Source organism: Neltuma alba, unplaced genomic scaffold, assembly GCF_004799145.2.
Source record: "Neltuma alba isolate B1F8T4 unplaced genomic scaffold, ASM479914v2 tig00000643_pilon, whole genome shotgun sequence".
Classification (NCBI taxonomy): domain Eukaryota; kingdom Viridiplantae; phylum Streptophyta; class Magnoliopsida; order Fabales; family Fabaceae; genus Neltuma; species Neltuma alba.
The window spans coordinates 130820-147640 of record NW_021632126.1 but is presented as its reverse complement, the minus strand read 5'-3'; the positions used below and the strand labels follow the sequence as shown (position 1 = coordinate 147640).

The following is a 16821-nucleotide window of genomic DNA, read 5'->3' as shown; positions in this document are numbered from 1 at the left end:
AGGAGTACTTCTGAAAGCATGATATACATGTGCGCATATATATATAGAGAGAGGGGGGGGTTTACAAAGCCTGTGTTTCACTTGAGCTATGTCAGTCAAGTACAATATTCATCAAGCGTAGAACTATATTACTGGTACTTAGTTTGGATGAGAAGAAAATTTAGAGAGTTTTTATTCATAGTACTCTCTCCCCCTCTATATTTTCCTTTTTCTATTATTTTTTCATCCAAACCAAGTCATGGAATCTCTACTTTTTAGTACAATCGACAGGAGCAAAAGAGACTTTTTTCTGATCAAGATCATGCTCCACCTCAAAATCAATCTGAGCCATATTTCCGTAAAAGGGCGTTCCATTTGTAGGAAGCATTGCAAAGCATATAACATTGTTGGATATGGGACGGAAGAAGTTCTGAGGTTTTAAGGAAAGGTTGGCTCCTGTAAAATGAAGCTCAAATTTTGGGAAGTTCTGGATGGAGTTAGCATTTCTGTAACACAATTTGAATATATCGTTGTGCACTATGAATTGGTCGGCTCCAATGGCTTGCTTCACCAAAGCTTTAACCTTCTTATAAACTCTTGACGGAAGTATCGTCAATGTCGTCCTAGAATCAACCACTATGTTCCCATTACTTTCATCTATCTGCACTGTGTGCTGTCCAACAGTGATACCTGTCGATGAATGGCCGTTTCACACAAAACTATTAGGCCAGGGAACAATTCAAGATTATAAAACTCACTTGAAATGAAAATAGACGAATAACCTCGGAGTAAAACATAATACAAGTAGTACCTTCAAGGTTGGGGACGTAAGACGAAGACAAGAAACCATGTTTTGTGAACAACAGAGTGGACACAACCCCATTTCCTGATATGGCTGCTTCTTCCCCAAACCTTAGTTTAGTTGTGGTTTTTGCACTGTAAGGAGGCAGACAATTGGAGAATTTACGACCGACGTTACCCATTTGTGAAACTAACGACAAAGAACCTTGACCAAGCCCAACAAGTCCTGCGTTGTTCTTGTTGTATAGTCCATTGTTGTTGTGTCCACACCCAAACACCGTCCTAGGAAATGAAGCAGCTTGGCCGAAACTGACTGATTCTGCGCCCAGTTCTCCCATTGTGTATGACTTATCCACATACGAATAAAAATAGGTACACTCATTTGATGTTCCACATTTAGGATACAGTTGACCTTGCACAGAGAATTTGGGTAGGGAGTTACAAGGGTCTGAGCCCCATGGCAGAGACATATAAGTGGTAGAACTTTTTGGAACAAAGAAGGGTGTGTTTTGAGGATAGCACTGAGGACAAGGTGAACACTGGAACCAAATAAGGTCGCTTCCTGTTTCTGCAAGTGCCCACCTCTCTACAGGTGGAGTCCCAACAGATATCTTCATGAGATAACTTGCATCGTTTGGGAATATATCAGTTTCTACTAACTCGCTTGTTTCAGCCGTGGAAGACTGGCCAAAGTGATTAGCTCGAGACATGGAGCTTTGAAATCGCTCCGAGTGGGTCATCGAGGAGTTGTAGAAGGGTGATAATGGCGAGTCACGATGAATGAGGTCGATGCTGAAACCTTTTGGGAGCTTATTATTTGTTGCAGAGACACTAATGGAAAAGGTTGAGAGAAAGAGAATAAGGGCGAAAGAGAGGGAATGATAAGGAAGCATGTTTGAAGCTAAGAATAAAACTCAGCAGATTTGATGAGCACCGAAGGAGGTTGAGGTGCTTCTTTATATAGAAAAGTTTGAGTTGTTTGTAAAGTGATTATATCTTTCATGCTTAATTAATTACGTAGTTTTTTATTTTTTAATGAAGCTCCCTTAATTTTTTTTCTTCAGGAACAGCTAGACTCCTTGAAAAAAATTCTCTGCAATAAAATGAGTTGCCAATATCTTGAAGAGCACCCAGCCATCTATATCTTCCATCTTAAATATAAAGCCTAGTAGGAGGATTTATTTTGATTTTAAATGTAAAACTCCAATTCTCTTTGCCTCTTAAATTTATAACATTTTTCCTAAACTCTACCTAATAATTATACATGTCAAAGGATTTTCTATCAAGTGAGTAGTACACAATCAATCATTAATATAAGAGCTAGATTACCAATTCATAAAAATTAAGAAAAATATATAAGATAGTCAGCTGTAATAAAGGAATGTTGTATCATTGTTAACCATATGCTTTGTATTGGAGTCTCTTAATGAAAACTTCTTAACATGCACAATTAGTATAGGGACTACTTGGAGAAAAATAAATAAATATTATAGACAAATTAAAGTATATTAGGATCTTATATTTAAGACCAAACTAAATTTCTAATTAACTCTTATATGAAGGACCGAAAGAAGTATTAAATAAGGGGATATTTCAGAATAAGTAATACACATATTATAAATAACTAGTTTAACTAAATATTGCTTAATATCTATAAAATAGTTACAAAGGTTTTATATTTAAGATTGGAAAGACTACTTGTCATGTCATGTCATTATTTTACATGTCAAATCATATCACTTGTCTTCCCTGCATGAAACTTGAGTCCTGACGACGTCGTTCCAAAGCTTACCTTATTTTCCATAGATCAATGGCCCCATAACTCAATTTGTTGGATGGCATGACTGAAAGTCTGAAATTCCAACCTAGGCTCTCGCTCTCTCTCTCTCTCTTAAAATTTTGTGTTAACTCAGTGCCAATGAAAAAAGACAGATATGGAAAAAAATATATATACTTTTGTGAAGAAAATTGCAGTGAGTGGTCTTCAACCAGCGGTAGGCTGCCTCATGAAAACGACAGCTTCATCCTCATTTTCGCCGTGCAACTCTACTCATAACACCTTCGCCAATCACCACAACACCCTCTTAGGCCAAGGTCTGGCCAAACTGAAGGGAAGAAGCCAACGACAATTCCAGCTTTGTCGGTTTAGACCTCTTCCACAGTTTCATGTCCGCACTGAACCATCCCTCCACCTATGACAAAAAGAGCCCGTTCAAGCCTTGTTGCGTTGGGATGGGCAGGCAGTACGATTGCAGAAGCGTGGACGACAAGACCATGGCCAAGAAATACAAAGTGTGCGACAATCCTAAGTCGGCTTTTTTCTGGGATTTGGTGCATCCAACTCAAGCTGGTTGGCATGCCGTTTATAATAACTTGCGTTCCACCAATGCTCTTCAACAATTTCTTCAATACCAGTTAGCCTGATCTCTTTCCCTCGTACAAATCAAATTAATAACGTCGCAAGTCTATGTTTGTTTTCAACATTCTATAAGATCACTTTACAAACATGTCACGTGAGGGCTGATGCCAGTTCATGGACAGTATCCGTTTGGACTTGGAAATAAATCCACAGGGTTTGTTTGGATTATGGTTTGCAAAATTGACTTTAATTTTACTCTAATTCTATAGCATTTAGTCAGATAAACACTATAAAACACGTACTACTAATGTAACTTTTCGTAGTAGTACTGCAATTGCAAGGTGAATAATAACAAGGCAAAAGCTAATTAGTGCGGAATGTAATTTATGTTTTCGTAAAATGTCAGTTTGAATACCTGTTTGGTTTTTGTAACTAAAAATGTCACTTCATGTTTAATATTTTGCCTCAAAATTAGCTCTTGAGCTTTTTTTAATTGGCTTTTGAGAATCCAAACAAATTCTAAGGAGTGTTGTGAATAGTTCCCTCCACATGAAGGAACCGGCTGGACCATCTTGTTTTCAAAATGGTTTAGATATGCATGAGACTTTTAGTGGATCACATTCGAGGGTGATGATAATTTATACTCATTTGATCCTATTTATAAAGTAAAGATAGAAGATTTTTCTTTGTCTTATTTATAACTCAATTAAATTTTTAGTATGAATGTATTATTTTGTTTTTCATTTATTATAACGTAGATAATTTTTTTTGAAAGAATTATATATTAAATGGGATAAAGCTAAAAAGTTGTTATATTTTAAATGAAAATTAATGCAGTCTAAAGTTTTTTCTTGATCCATGTAAAATATGTTGAAAGTACCATATAAATAAAACCATACAGTGACATTTGAAGCTGTCTTTGTTATGTCATTTTACATTTCAAGTCATTTTACTTGTGTCTTGATTATTTGCAACGTCAACTTAGTCAAACCACCATTTCACTTAATCATTCACATCGCAAAATACAGATTCACGTATAATATCACTGCAATAATTTCTATTATACATTCATCTGGTTTGTTTAGAATAAAATAATTAAAGCTTATTAATTTATACATGATAAACGCGCGGCAAGCTGTAAACTAAAATATAAAAAAATACTACCTCGCATCCTTGATTAATATAAGATCTACTTAATTAATCTGGATAGTTTAAAAAAATGACAATACTTACATCAAGTTTTTTATATCTATTATGTCAAGTTTTCTGATCACACATGATTGTGTATCATATATTTTTTAAATATTAGCATTTGATAGTGTTTAATTATGAACATTAAAAGACACATAGTATGATTAGAGAACTTGACATAATAAATATAAGGAACTTGACCTAAGGTTTTTTTAAAGAAATTAATTAAATAAGTTGATTGTAAAAAATGTGTTTTTTTCACTTAGATTAACGATATCACATTATAAAATGACGAGTATTACATACTCAGGTCCGTCTTGTCATTTAATTTAGTTACGTGCTTTACGTCTTCTTTTATATTCTCAAATACTAATTCATAATTACAGACATTCTCACTTAGATACTTCCAAAAGCACGATATACATGCGCGTACATATATATATATGTGTGTGTGTGTGTGTAGAGAGAGAGAGAGGGTTTACAATGGCTATGTTTCACTTGATCTAGTCAGTCAAGTACATTGTTCATCAAGAGTATAACTGTATTGCTGGTACTTGGTTTGGATGAGAAGAAAATTGGAGAGAAAAGTTTTTATTCATATTATTCTCTACCCCTCTATATTTTCCTTCTATTATTTTTTTTTCCCAATCCAAACCAAGTCATAGAATCTCTACTGTTTAGTTCAATCGACAGGAGCAAAAGAGACTTTTTTCTGATCAAGATCATGCTCCACCTCAAAATCAATCTGAGCCACATTTCCATAAATGGGCATGCCATCTGTAGGAAGCATAACAAAGCATATAACATCATTGGATATGCGACGGAAAAAGTTCTGAGGTTTTAAGGAAATGTTGGCTTCTGTGAAATGAACCTCAAAATTTGAGAAATTTTGGATGGAGTTAGCATTTTTGTAACACAATTTCACTACAAAAAAAAGTAGAATTACCAGTGGAACATTTCTAGCGGTTAAACAAAACTGCTACAAATTCATACATTTCTAGCAGTTTCAAACAAACCACAATTTTCTAGCGGTTAGCAGTAAACCGCTAGAAAGTGACCTCCAGAATTGTTCGTGCCTTTTGGTGCGAAGTTGGCCCCAAACTTCTAGCGTTTATTTTCTAACGGTTTAGATGATGGAACCGCTAGAGAATGCAAATCGTCATTCCATTCTTCAATAGTTACTAAACCGCTAGCAATTCAACCAACTTTCTAGCGGTTTTAAGATAAATCGCTAGAAAGTTTTTATTTTTCCTGAGGAGTTGTGACACGTGGCTGAATACAGCAGGTGGTGCAGTGTAACAGCTTTTCTAGCGGTTTTGCTTAAACTGCTAGAAAATTCTAGCGATTCTTGTAAAACCGATAGAAAATCGTTGCCTATATATACCCCCCACCGTGTCATTTTCACTGTTTTGGCGAATTTTGAAGTGAAGCTTTGCCAAATTCTCTTCTCTCCATGAAATATATCCAGATCCAGTTGCAGATCCATATTTTCAGGTAAGAATAGTAATTTATTTATAAATAATTTTTTTTTTTTTTTTATTTTATTTATTTTATTATATTTTTTATATTAAGTTTGATAGATTAGCTTGATTTAGTTAGAGTTAATAGAAATTTTTTTTATAGTAGGCTAGTTTTTATAGAGTTAATAGAAGTAGTTATATTTTTTTTTGATGAGTTAACGGTAAATTTAAATATAGGAATATCTGTTTTTCAATTAATATTATTTGATATTATTATTTAGAGTTAATAGAAATAATTATTTATTTTGAATAATTGTTAGTTGTAAAATATATTTTTCATTACAATTGCTATTTGCTATTATTATGATGAGTCGTTAGTTAGGGAGGGAGCTGATTGATCCTGAGAGAGCAGGACCCTGTGAGGATGGTGGTGGTAGGGGTCATGATACTTGCAACACCTCACTTTTATATACTAATAGAATCATTTTAACGTCTGTGAATCACTAACGCCAGGTTTCCGTCCTGGAAAAAGACAGGGAATTTTTTTTTTCCTTTAACATTGGAATCAATTGATCAAATGTTTCAAACCTTCAGATAACAGATTAGTGATCCAATATCAACCCTGCTTTCAACTTAATCTATTATCACCTAAAATAATTTCATACTATACAATCTTATAATATTATATTAAAAATAAAGCAACGCTCTTGGTTGACAGCATATATATGCACCTGGCAATGCTCACCTCCTTCTTCTAAAGGATACAAAATAATATTTCCATAAAGCAAGTAAAGTTACTTGCCCAAATATTTTACTATACAATTTACAGAATTATAACAGGTATCTCTGCTCTTCAATCAGCCCACCTTCTTCTTAAATAACCTCCTTGTCCTTCTAGCTACTAGCCTTCACTGTTCATCATAAATTGGGGGGTGAGATTCCGAAGAATCCCCGTAGTAGTAATTTCCATCAAACAAATGTGCATATCACATAAAACATGCAAAACAAGCCATATGGAACATAACCTTGCAAGCTAATGCAATTAAGCATTTATGCGCTATGACAGATAGACAAGCTGAATAAATAATGCGCAAATAATAGGCAATCACTGCCGCGCATATAATTGGCATCAATGCCCCATGTCGGTTAGACAAGCTGAATAAATAATGCGCAAATAATAGGCAATCACTGCCGCGCATATAATTGGCATCAATGCCCCATGTCGATTAGACAAGCTGAATAAATAATGCGCAAATAATAGGCAATCACTGCCGCGCATATAATTGGCATCAATGCCCCATGTCGGTTAGACAAGCTGAATAAGTAAAGCGCAAATAATTGGCAATCACTGCCCCATGTCTATCAGCTGTACGTGATCACGGCTAAAAATCCATGCAAGGAATTAAGGATTACATGTTCTCATGCTTTTTGAATAGCAATATGGCACAAACAGACATGCAGCAATCATACACAAGTGTAAGGGAGGAAAGAACTACTACCTGGTCCGCATCCCTCCAAATCAAACCTTACCATTCTCCTTTCTTTCTATTTCTTGGTGGGCTTGAGCAGATATAAAAACCTATCATATTAGTAAAGTAGATCAATACTTCATCCAACTGTATCTCATAAATTAAATAACTCTTTAAATCCCAAATCTTCTTTAATCTCTACCCTTACGTAGCAGTTGATCATCCTGGACAATTTTTCTTGTTTAAACCATTCTCTTTGGAACGCTTGCACCCTTATCTCAACCCGTAGTGTTACTTTACTTAGTAACTAGTCATCTCGGTCAAAATATTATTTTTGTTTATTATATTTTAAGGACATTCCTTAAGTCCTCCCCTTATTAATCCTCATATTTCTTTCATAGACTTTTGAAGATATTAATACAGTCACATTACTTTTAACCATAACCCTATGATTTAGCCTCTTAAAATTTAGTTCATATCATTGACATCTTTCTAATGTATACCTTTGAAATAATTTCCAAACACTATAACTACTAATTTACCCATTTAAAATTTCCTTATATTTCCATCTCTTAAGTTCATAAAAATCACTTTTCATTGTATTAATTCGTTTCTAACTTCCTTCTTAATCCTTTCTTAATACCTCTTTTTTTTTTTTTCCCAACAATCAACCAGCACCCTCGAACATCTTCCAAGTCCTCACTTAATATTTATAACAGCAACAATATGTCTTCCACCCTTCCCTGAAATTCAAGCTTCATAAACATCTCTCCAACAATTACTTTAGTGTCCCAAATCTTGACTTAACCATCTCAAATCAGTATTTAACATTTAAATGCATTAAGGAATGAGTTCTATATTAACTCCAACAACTCTTCCTAGTCTATATAATTTTCCAAGCTTCAATTTCCTCTATTCCTTCGCTACGTGCATAAGCATTTGTACATGTATATCAAATCCATAAACTAAGATTCTCCTCTATGCTTCACGCAGTTTACATCCAAATATTACACACACACACACACTACTCCTCTACTTCCCAGAAGTTTCGACAGCACCATAAAACAGCAAACACTCCTTTCCTATAAATCACAAAACTCACAAGTACTCCTAAATAACTATGAAATTTCTAACTTCCCGTTACTAACCAAATTAACCTCACGGACAACAGCAACCAAACGGCACATGCATATATTAATCTAGCTTCCTTTTTTTTTTTTTTTTCTTTCCGCCATATATGTGTGTGTATCTCCTTTTTTTTTTTTTTCCAATGTTTGTACGTCCCATTTTCCTTTAAGGAGGTTAGAAAATTCAGCTCCAAAATTCCTCCAGCCCCGGCGAACATATGCATGTATACATTTATATATCATTTTCCAATCATCTAATGGAACCCGAGTGACCCATAAGGCCAGCAACAAAGTCCCTGTTTCAAGCAACAAAAACAGAGTAGCTGTAAATGCACTTGAACAATCAAAATCTTGTAGGTCAATCTCAAAATCCCGAAGCTTTGAATCAAAGAGCTAATCTTCCCCTGTTTTCGGCGAACAAAACAGAGCAAAGCAACGCATGCAACTTCAGGATCCAACAGCAACAGCAAGAAGGAAAACATGCAAGCTTAAAAACTAACTTCATACACTTCAGTCTTGCCATATAACATGAATTCACTGATCTTTCTCTCTCCACCCCCACTCTCTCTCTCCTCCATTGCAGCCATACCACGCACAAAACCGAAAAGAAAAGGGTAGGAGAATGATCAGGAGGCTTACCTTGATAGCTTGATCAGTTTGCATGTTTGGTTTGGGTCTCCGATCAACTTGCCGGCTACTCCCTATCTCCTCCGTCTTCCTCTCGTTTTCTCTGATCTCTCTCTCCGTTCTCTCAAGCATCAAACGAAAAATGAGAAGAGAAAGGTAGGCTGGTGGCTTTTAAGGGCACGTGAAATGTCCATTATGCCCTTCACTTAATTTGTCATTTCTAATTCTATCCTTCCTTTATAATTCTGAAATTATAATATGAACCCAGAAATTAATCCACAATATTTTATATGGATCTTCCTCATCCATTTGATTACTTGATTCATAAAATAATTACTCTAAGAATTTCAGGTCAAAAATCAACTCCCAACTATTTTTCTTGAATTTTCCAAGAAAATAGCTCCTAATTTCAGAAATTAATCCTTAATCCATTTTAAGGATTTTATGCCTCAAATAAATTCTCTACATCATAAGATAATTTCCCTAAAATTTTCTAGTTAATTAGAAACCTCTAAGTATTTTTCCATAATTTTCAGAGAAAATAAACCATTTTTCTCTTAAAATTATCTATTAAAATTATTTAAGCCATTTTTGGGAAATACCTTTTCCAAAATGTCTCTAAACCCTAAAAATCATTATTCCATAATTTTCCCCCTTTATTTGGCAAATAAATAATTTTAATAAATTTCTCTCTTTTCTGCTCATCCTGAGTCAGAAAATTCGGGGTGTTACAAATCTCCCCCCGTAAATAAAATTTCGTCCTCGAAATTTAGATAATTACCTTGTGGCATAAAGTCTGGATATGACTTTTGCATTTCTTCTTCTACCTCCCATGTAGCTTCTTGTGGTTACAATCCTTTCCAGACCACTTCCACAAACGGAATACTTTTATTTCTCATTCTTCTTTCATGTCTATCAATGATTCGTTCGGGTCACATGTCATAGGTCAGATCATCTTGTAGATCAACTTCTTCATATTCAATGACATGCTCTTAGTCTGGTTAATACTTTTTCAGTTGTGACACGTGAAATAACATTATATAACTTACTCAACTATGGAAGTATAGCTATCTGATACACCATTGGGCCTACTTTTGCAAGAATTTCAAATAGTCCTATGTAACTCGAATTTAATTTCCTCATTTTCTTTGATTTTCCTATGCCCATAGTCGGTACTATTTTCAAGGAAACATAATCTTCCATCTCAAATTCCAACGGTCTTCTTCTTTTATCAGTATAACTCTTCTGATCTTTATAGATCGACTTATGTATGTAGTTGGGGATACATTGAGGAAACATGGTCTCCCACCTTCAACGTTGACTACCTTCTTTGCTAACTATGAAATTTTCTCAGTGCTCTAACTCATGTCATGATAGATCGCATCAACAATACTAAATATCTGACATCAACTAAGACTTGTTAATGGCATCCACCATTCTGAGTACCTAATCATCAACCAAGGTCTATTAATCATATCAATGATTCTGAGTATTTGGCATTAATCGATACATGTTAATGATATCAACCATCCTGAAAATCTTACTTTGTTATTTTCTACCTTACCTTTGGGATTGTCTCTTAGTACTCAATCTATTCATATAATATTTGGGGACTTTTTCTGTTCCTCTTACTTTCTTACCCCAAACTTAGCTTGCCTAAATGCATTCTACTTGGGACTTGTAGCACTACACTTTGTTAACTCTTACTTTCCTTTGTTGACCAATTAGAATTAAGCTCGGTCTATTTAACAACTTGGCTATCTGAAGAAAAATCAAGGATACTCTCTCTGTAACGGTTAACCAGTCTCAAGAAATTCTTTATTCTAAACTCATCTAAGGTCATTGTCTTCCCAGAGAAAACTGCTTTACTTTGGGCATTAATAACTCTCCTTTGGGTCTTCTATGACCATAAGATCTAACTGCGATCTTGAGATCTAACTGTGATCTCTCTAAGCCCACTTCTTGGATCTAACTGTGATCCCTTTCTGGGAATTCCAATACCAAAGAATGAAGTTATAGAATAACTTTATCTCTATGAAATCTGGCAACCATACTGATAATTCTCCAAAACTGATCTTAAATACCCACATTGCTTCTTAGACCTTACTCATTCCTTTTGGCAACTCCAACATTATCTCCTTACACTTCTCATTTACCTTCATTATCTTATTCTCAACTTTCTCAAGCTTTATATCAATTTGTCCACCATGTTGGCTAGCTCTTTGAGCTATTTATTCATCCTTGTGGCCATTAGAGTTAACATTTTGCTTAGGCCACATACTATACTTGCCCTGCCTTAGTATAGGGTCCTACCACTTCTAATAACTTTAGATGGTACAAGGAGAGAACTCATGATACTGCCTTATCTCTCTTAAGGCCGCCTTGACTGTTCAAAAGCTTAGGTCGCCACTTTGCCTTTATGATAAAGTTTAGACTTATATCCCTATTTGGCTTTCTCAACTCTTGCCATTACTCTCTGGTAAGGGAGTCTCTTAATTTTGACTCAACCTCAGGGAAAGTCTCTTTACTCTGCGTTAGTGGCTACCTATACTTTCTTATGAAAACATATCATTACCTCTCAACCTGACTCATCTAAGTACTGTAGAAGTGGCATCCATCTTGCAATTAAAGCAATAATACTCATTAAAGTGTTTGGCATGAAATTCATCTAGTTGTAATGTCAATTTGTTTGGCAGTCAGCTATTTGGTAGCATAAGAGAATTTTTCTTGAATCTTTCTTAGTATCCTGCTAGATGCAAGGAATATCTGATCCCATCATTACTCTTGGCCCTTAATGTATTTTATGCTTTCATTAGCATAAGGTCAATTCCATATTGCCTTGCCTCGGCTGCTTTTCTCTTTCTCTTGGAGGACCAGTTCCACTATCTTGGTAAACATTCAGTGGCCAAGACCTTTCTCATACTAAGTTTAGCAGTCAACTATGTTTAGGTTCCTCTGAAAACTCTTGCTGCATACCATAACTCTCTTACTAAACTGCCAATACTAAATCTCAACTATAAGAATTATATCTTCAATTTCATTAATGACTTGAGTACTTTATTCATATACCTTACAAATATCACAGGCATATTGTTTAGTCCCAACTTTTCTGAGTATTTGAATATCATTCAAATATATTCCTGTTGAGTAGGCACTATAGTTATGCATCTGACTATACCTTTGCCTTTACTCATCTCGTCCCTTAGTAGCATTTATAATAATAGTATTGGAATCAAAAGATATATCTTCGGACTCCGGAACTAATTTGCACCATAATTTGAGCTTCTCAAGTCTTTATACCTGTTGATTTATTGTCTTATAGTCCTTTCTCTTCTCTGTTCAGGAATCTAAGCTAGCTTACAGCTATTGTATATTCTCTTGTCTCATGGCACTTCTCAAATCATACTGCCAAACATCTAGTTCATCATCAATTGAACTTAAAATGAGGAACATCAATGAACATCATCAAACTCAAGAAGATCAACATCATCTAAAGTACTAACCTCAACCATACCTCAAACTTATGTCAAATATACCTTAAACACACCTCAAATTAACATTTCATTCGGATCACATTTATATAATCCTATCGCCTTAAATCCGAACTTGGCCTGGAACTACGTTTCATAAGTTTACTCTTAACCCTTAATTTATTGAGGACTAGAACTTCAAATCTTAATACTCCTTAGTTCTTGTCTAAGAATTATAATAAGCCTAACATATACAAGTTTAACCATTTATAGTGGTAAACTTCTAACACAAACATAAGCAGACCGTTCTACCCAAAGCCAGAACCTCTGCTCTGATACCATAAATGCAACACCTCACTTTTATATACTAATAGAATCATTTTAACGTCTGTGAATCACTAACGCCAGGTTTCCGTCCTGGAAAAAGACAGGGAATTTTTTTTTTTCCTTTAACATTGGAATCAATTGATCAAATGTTTCAAACCTTCAGATAACAGATTAGTGATCCAATATCAACCCTGCTTTCAACTTAATCTATTATCACCTAAAATAATTTCATACTATACAATCTTATAATATTATATTAAAAATAAAGCAACGCTCTTGGTTGACAGCATATATATGCACCTGGCAATGCTCACCTCCTTCTTCTAAAGGATACAAAATAATATTTCCATAAAGCAAGTAAAGTTACTTGCCCAAATATTTTACTATACAATTTACAGAATTATAACAGGTATCTCTGCTCTTCAATCAGCCCACCTTCTTCTTAAATAACCTCCTTGTCCTTCTAGCTACTAGCCTTCACTGTTCATCATAAATTGGGGGGTGAGATTCCGAAGAATCCCCGTAGTAGTAATTTCCATCAAACAAATGTGCATATCACATAAAACATGCAAAACAAGCCATATGGAACATAACCTTGCAAGCTAATGCAATTAAGCATTTATGCGCTATGACAGATAGACAAGCTGAATAAATAATGCGCAAATAATAGGCAATCACTGCCGCGCATATAATTGGCATCAATGCCCCATGTCGGTTAGACAAGCTGAATAAATAATGCGCAAATAATAGGCAATCACTGCCGCGCATATAATTGGCATCAATGCCCCATGTCGATTAGACAAGCTGAATAAATAATGCGCAAATAATAGGCAATCACTGCCGCGCATATAATTGGCATCAATGCCCCATGTCGGTTAGACAAGCTGAATAAGTAAAGCGCAAATAATTGGCAATCACTGCCCCATGTCTATCAGCTGTACGTGATCACGGCTAAAAATCCATGCAAGGAATTAAGGATTACATGTTCTCATGCTTTTTGAATAGCAATATGGCACAAACAGACATGCAGCAATCATACACAAGTGTAAGGGAGGAAAGAACTACTACCTGGTCCGCATCCCTCCAAATCAAACCTTACCATTCTCCTTTCTTTCTATTTCTTGGTGGGCTTGAGCAGATATAAAAACCTATCATATTAGTAAAGTAGATCAATACTTCATCCAACTGTATCTCATAAATTAAATAACTCTTTAAATCCCAAATCTTCTTTAATCTCTACCCTTACGTAGCAGTTGATCATCCTGGACAATTTTTCTTGTTTAAACCATTCTCTTTGGAACGCTTGCACCCTTATCTCAACCCGTAGTGTTACTTTACTTAGTAACTAGTCATCTCGGTCAAAATATTATTTTTGTTTATTATATTTTAAGGACATTCCTTAAGTCCTCCCCTTATTAATCCTCATATTTCTTTCATAGACTTTTGAAGATATTAATACAGTCACATTACTTTTAACCATAACCCTATGATTTAGCCTCTTAAAATTTAGTTCATATCATTGACATCTTTCTAATGTATACCTTTGAAATAATTTCCAAACACTATAACTACTAATTTACCCATTTAAAATTTCCTTATATTTCCATCTCTTAAGTTCATAAAAATCACTTTTCATTGTATTAATTCGTTTCTAACTTCCTTCTTAATCCTTTCTTAATACCTCTTTTTTTTTTTTTCCCAACAATCAACCAGCACCCTCGAACATCTTCCAAGTCCTCACTTAATATTTATAACAGCAACAATATGTCTTCCACCCTTCCCTGAAATTCAAGCTTCATAAACATCTCTCCAACAATTACTTTAGTGTCCCAAATCTTGACTTAACCATCTCAAATCAGTATTTAACATTTAAATGCATTAAGGAATGAGTTCTATATTAACTCCAACAACTCTTCCTAGTCTATATAATTTTCCAAGCTTCAATTTCCTCTATTCCTTCGCTACGTGCATAAGCATTTGTACATGTATATCAAATCCATAAACTAAGATTCTCCTCTATGCTTCACGCAGTTTACATCCAAATATTACACACACACACACACTACTCCTCTACTTCCCAGAAGTTTCGACAGCACCATAAAACAGCAAACACTCCTTTCCTATAAATCACAAAACTCACAAGTACTCCTAAATAACTATGAAATTTCTAACTTCCCGTTACTAACCAAATTAACCTCACGGACAACAGCAACCAAACGGCACATGCATATATTAATCTAGCTTCCTTTTTTTTTTTTTTTTCTTTCCGCCATATATGTGTGTGTATCTCCTTTTTTTTTTTTTCCAATGTTTGTACGTCCCATTTTCCTTTAAGGAGGTTAGAAAATTCAGCTCCAAAATTCCTCCAGCCCCGGCGAACATATGCATGTATACATTTATATATCATTTTCCAATCATCTAATGGAACCCGAGTGACCCATAAGGCCAGCAACAAAGTCCCTGTTTCAAGCAACAAAAACAGAGTAGCTGTAAATGCACTTGAACAATCAAAATCTTGTAGGTCAATCTCAAAATCCCGAAGCTTTGAATCAAAGAGCTAATCTTCCCCTGTTTTCGGCGAACAAAACAGAGCAAAGCAACGCATGCAACTTCAGGATCCAACAGCAACAGCAAGAAGGAAAACATGCAAGCTTAAAAACTAACTTCATACACTTCAGTCTTGCCATATAACATGAATTCACTGATCTTTCTCTCTCCACCCCCACTCTCTCTCTCCTCCATTGCAGCCATACCACGCACAAAACCGAAAAGAAAAGGGTAGGAGAATGATCAGGAGGCTTACCTTGATAGCTTGATCAGTTTGCATGTTTGGTTTGGATCTCCGATCAACTTGCCGGCTACTCCCTATCTCCTCCGTCTTCCTCTCGTTTTCTCTGATCTCTCTCTCCGTTCTCTCAAGCATCAAACGAAAAATGAGAAGAGAAAGGAAGGCTGGTGGCTTTTAAGGGCACGTGAAATGTCCATTATGCCCTTCACTTAATTTGTCATTTCTAATTCTATCCTTCCTTTATAATTCTGAAATTATAATATGAACCCAGAAATTAATCCACAATATTTTATATGGATCTTCCTCATCCATTTGATTACTTGATTCATAAAATAATTACTCTAAGAATTTCAGGTCAAAAATCAACTCCCAACTATTTTTCTTGAATTTTCCAAGAAAATAGCTCCTAATTTCAGAAATTAATCCTTAATCCATTTTAAGGATTTTATGCCTCAAATAAATTCTCTACATCATAAGATAATTTCCCTAAAATTTTCTAGTTAATTAGAAACCTCTAAGTATTTTTCCATAATTTTCAGAGAAAATAAACCATTTTTCTCTTAAAATTATCTATTAAAATTATTTAAGCCATTTTTGGGAAATACCTTTTCCAAAATGTCTCTAAACCCTAAAAATCATTATTCCATAATTTTCCCCCTTTATTTGGCAAATAAATAATTTTAATAAATTTCTCTCTTTTCTGCTCATCCTGAGTCAGAAAATTCGGGGTGTTACAATACTGGTGAGCCATTTCTGAGCATTCCTAACTATGATTTGAACGAGGAGGATATCCTGAGCTTTATGAAGCATGATGATATCTAGCGGACTGAGGGGGCTCATTTTTCGGGGGATGAACAACCCCATAGTGATGTTGGTGAGGAGGAAGAGGAGGAAGAGCAAGTTTAGGAGAATGAGAATCCCCATACTGAGCAGCGTCCTACTCCTAGACGCTATACTGGTTTTGAAGTAGAATTTGAGGTAAGTATTTGTTTAACTTTTTTAAATCTAGCAACTATTTAATTTATATAGAAATTGTTTTAATTCATTAATATATAATTAATTTCTTGATTAAATTTTGCAGACTTTGAGGAGAACAGGTCCTATAGGAGGCTGACAGCCAGAGAGCTGTCTATGACGATGAGCGGACGGGTGGTTGTGCCACTGAATGAATTGGGCCAACCGACCAAGAAAGGTAGCCAGCTGTATAACAAGTATGTGCGCCT

The 16821-nt window shown here is 35.1% G+C and overlaps 1 protein-coding gene across 1 annotated transcript; it reads right to left on the bottom strand.

Annotated features, from left to right (window-relative positions):
- Nucleotides 1–247: 247 nt before the first annotated feature.
- On the bottom strand, nucleotides 248–1520 carry LOC114743563 (aspartic proteinase CDR1-like). Its single transcript, XM_028931774.1, has 2 exons — nucleotides 791–1520; nucleotides 248–669 (listed from the first exon to the last, which is right to left on the bottom strand). Exons 1-2 carry the CDS (start codon nucleotides 1518–1520, stop codon nucleotides 248–250), a joined length of 1152 nt encoding a protein of 383 aa, XP_028787607.1.
- Between the last annotated feature and the right edge of the window lie 15301 nt (nucleotides 1521–16821).

What these genes read in the sequence shown, in the direction of transcription:
- LOC114743563 (XM_028931774.1), bottom strand. Translation starts at nt 1,520, where the DNA reads ATGACCCACTCGGAGCGATTTCAAAGCTCCATGTCTCGAGCTAATCAC. An exon ending in TTACGTCCCCAACCTTGAAG is followed by an intron (nt 670 to 790) that starts GTACTACTTGTA and finishes ATTCATCGACAG; the next exon opens with GTATCACTGTTGGACAGCAC.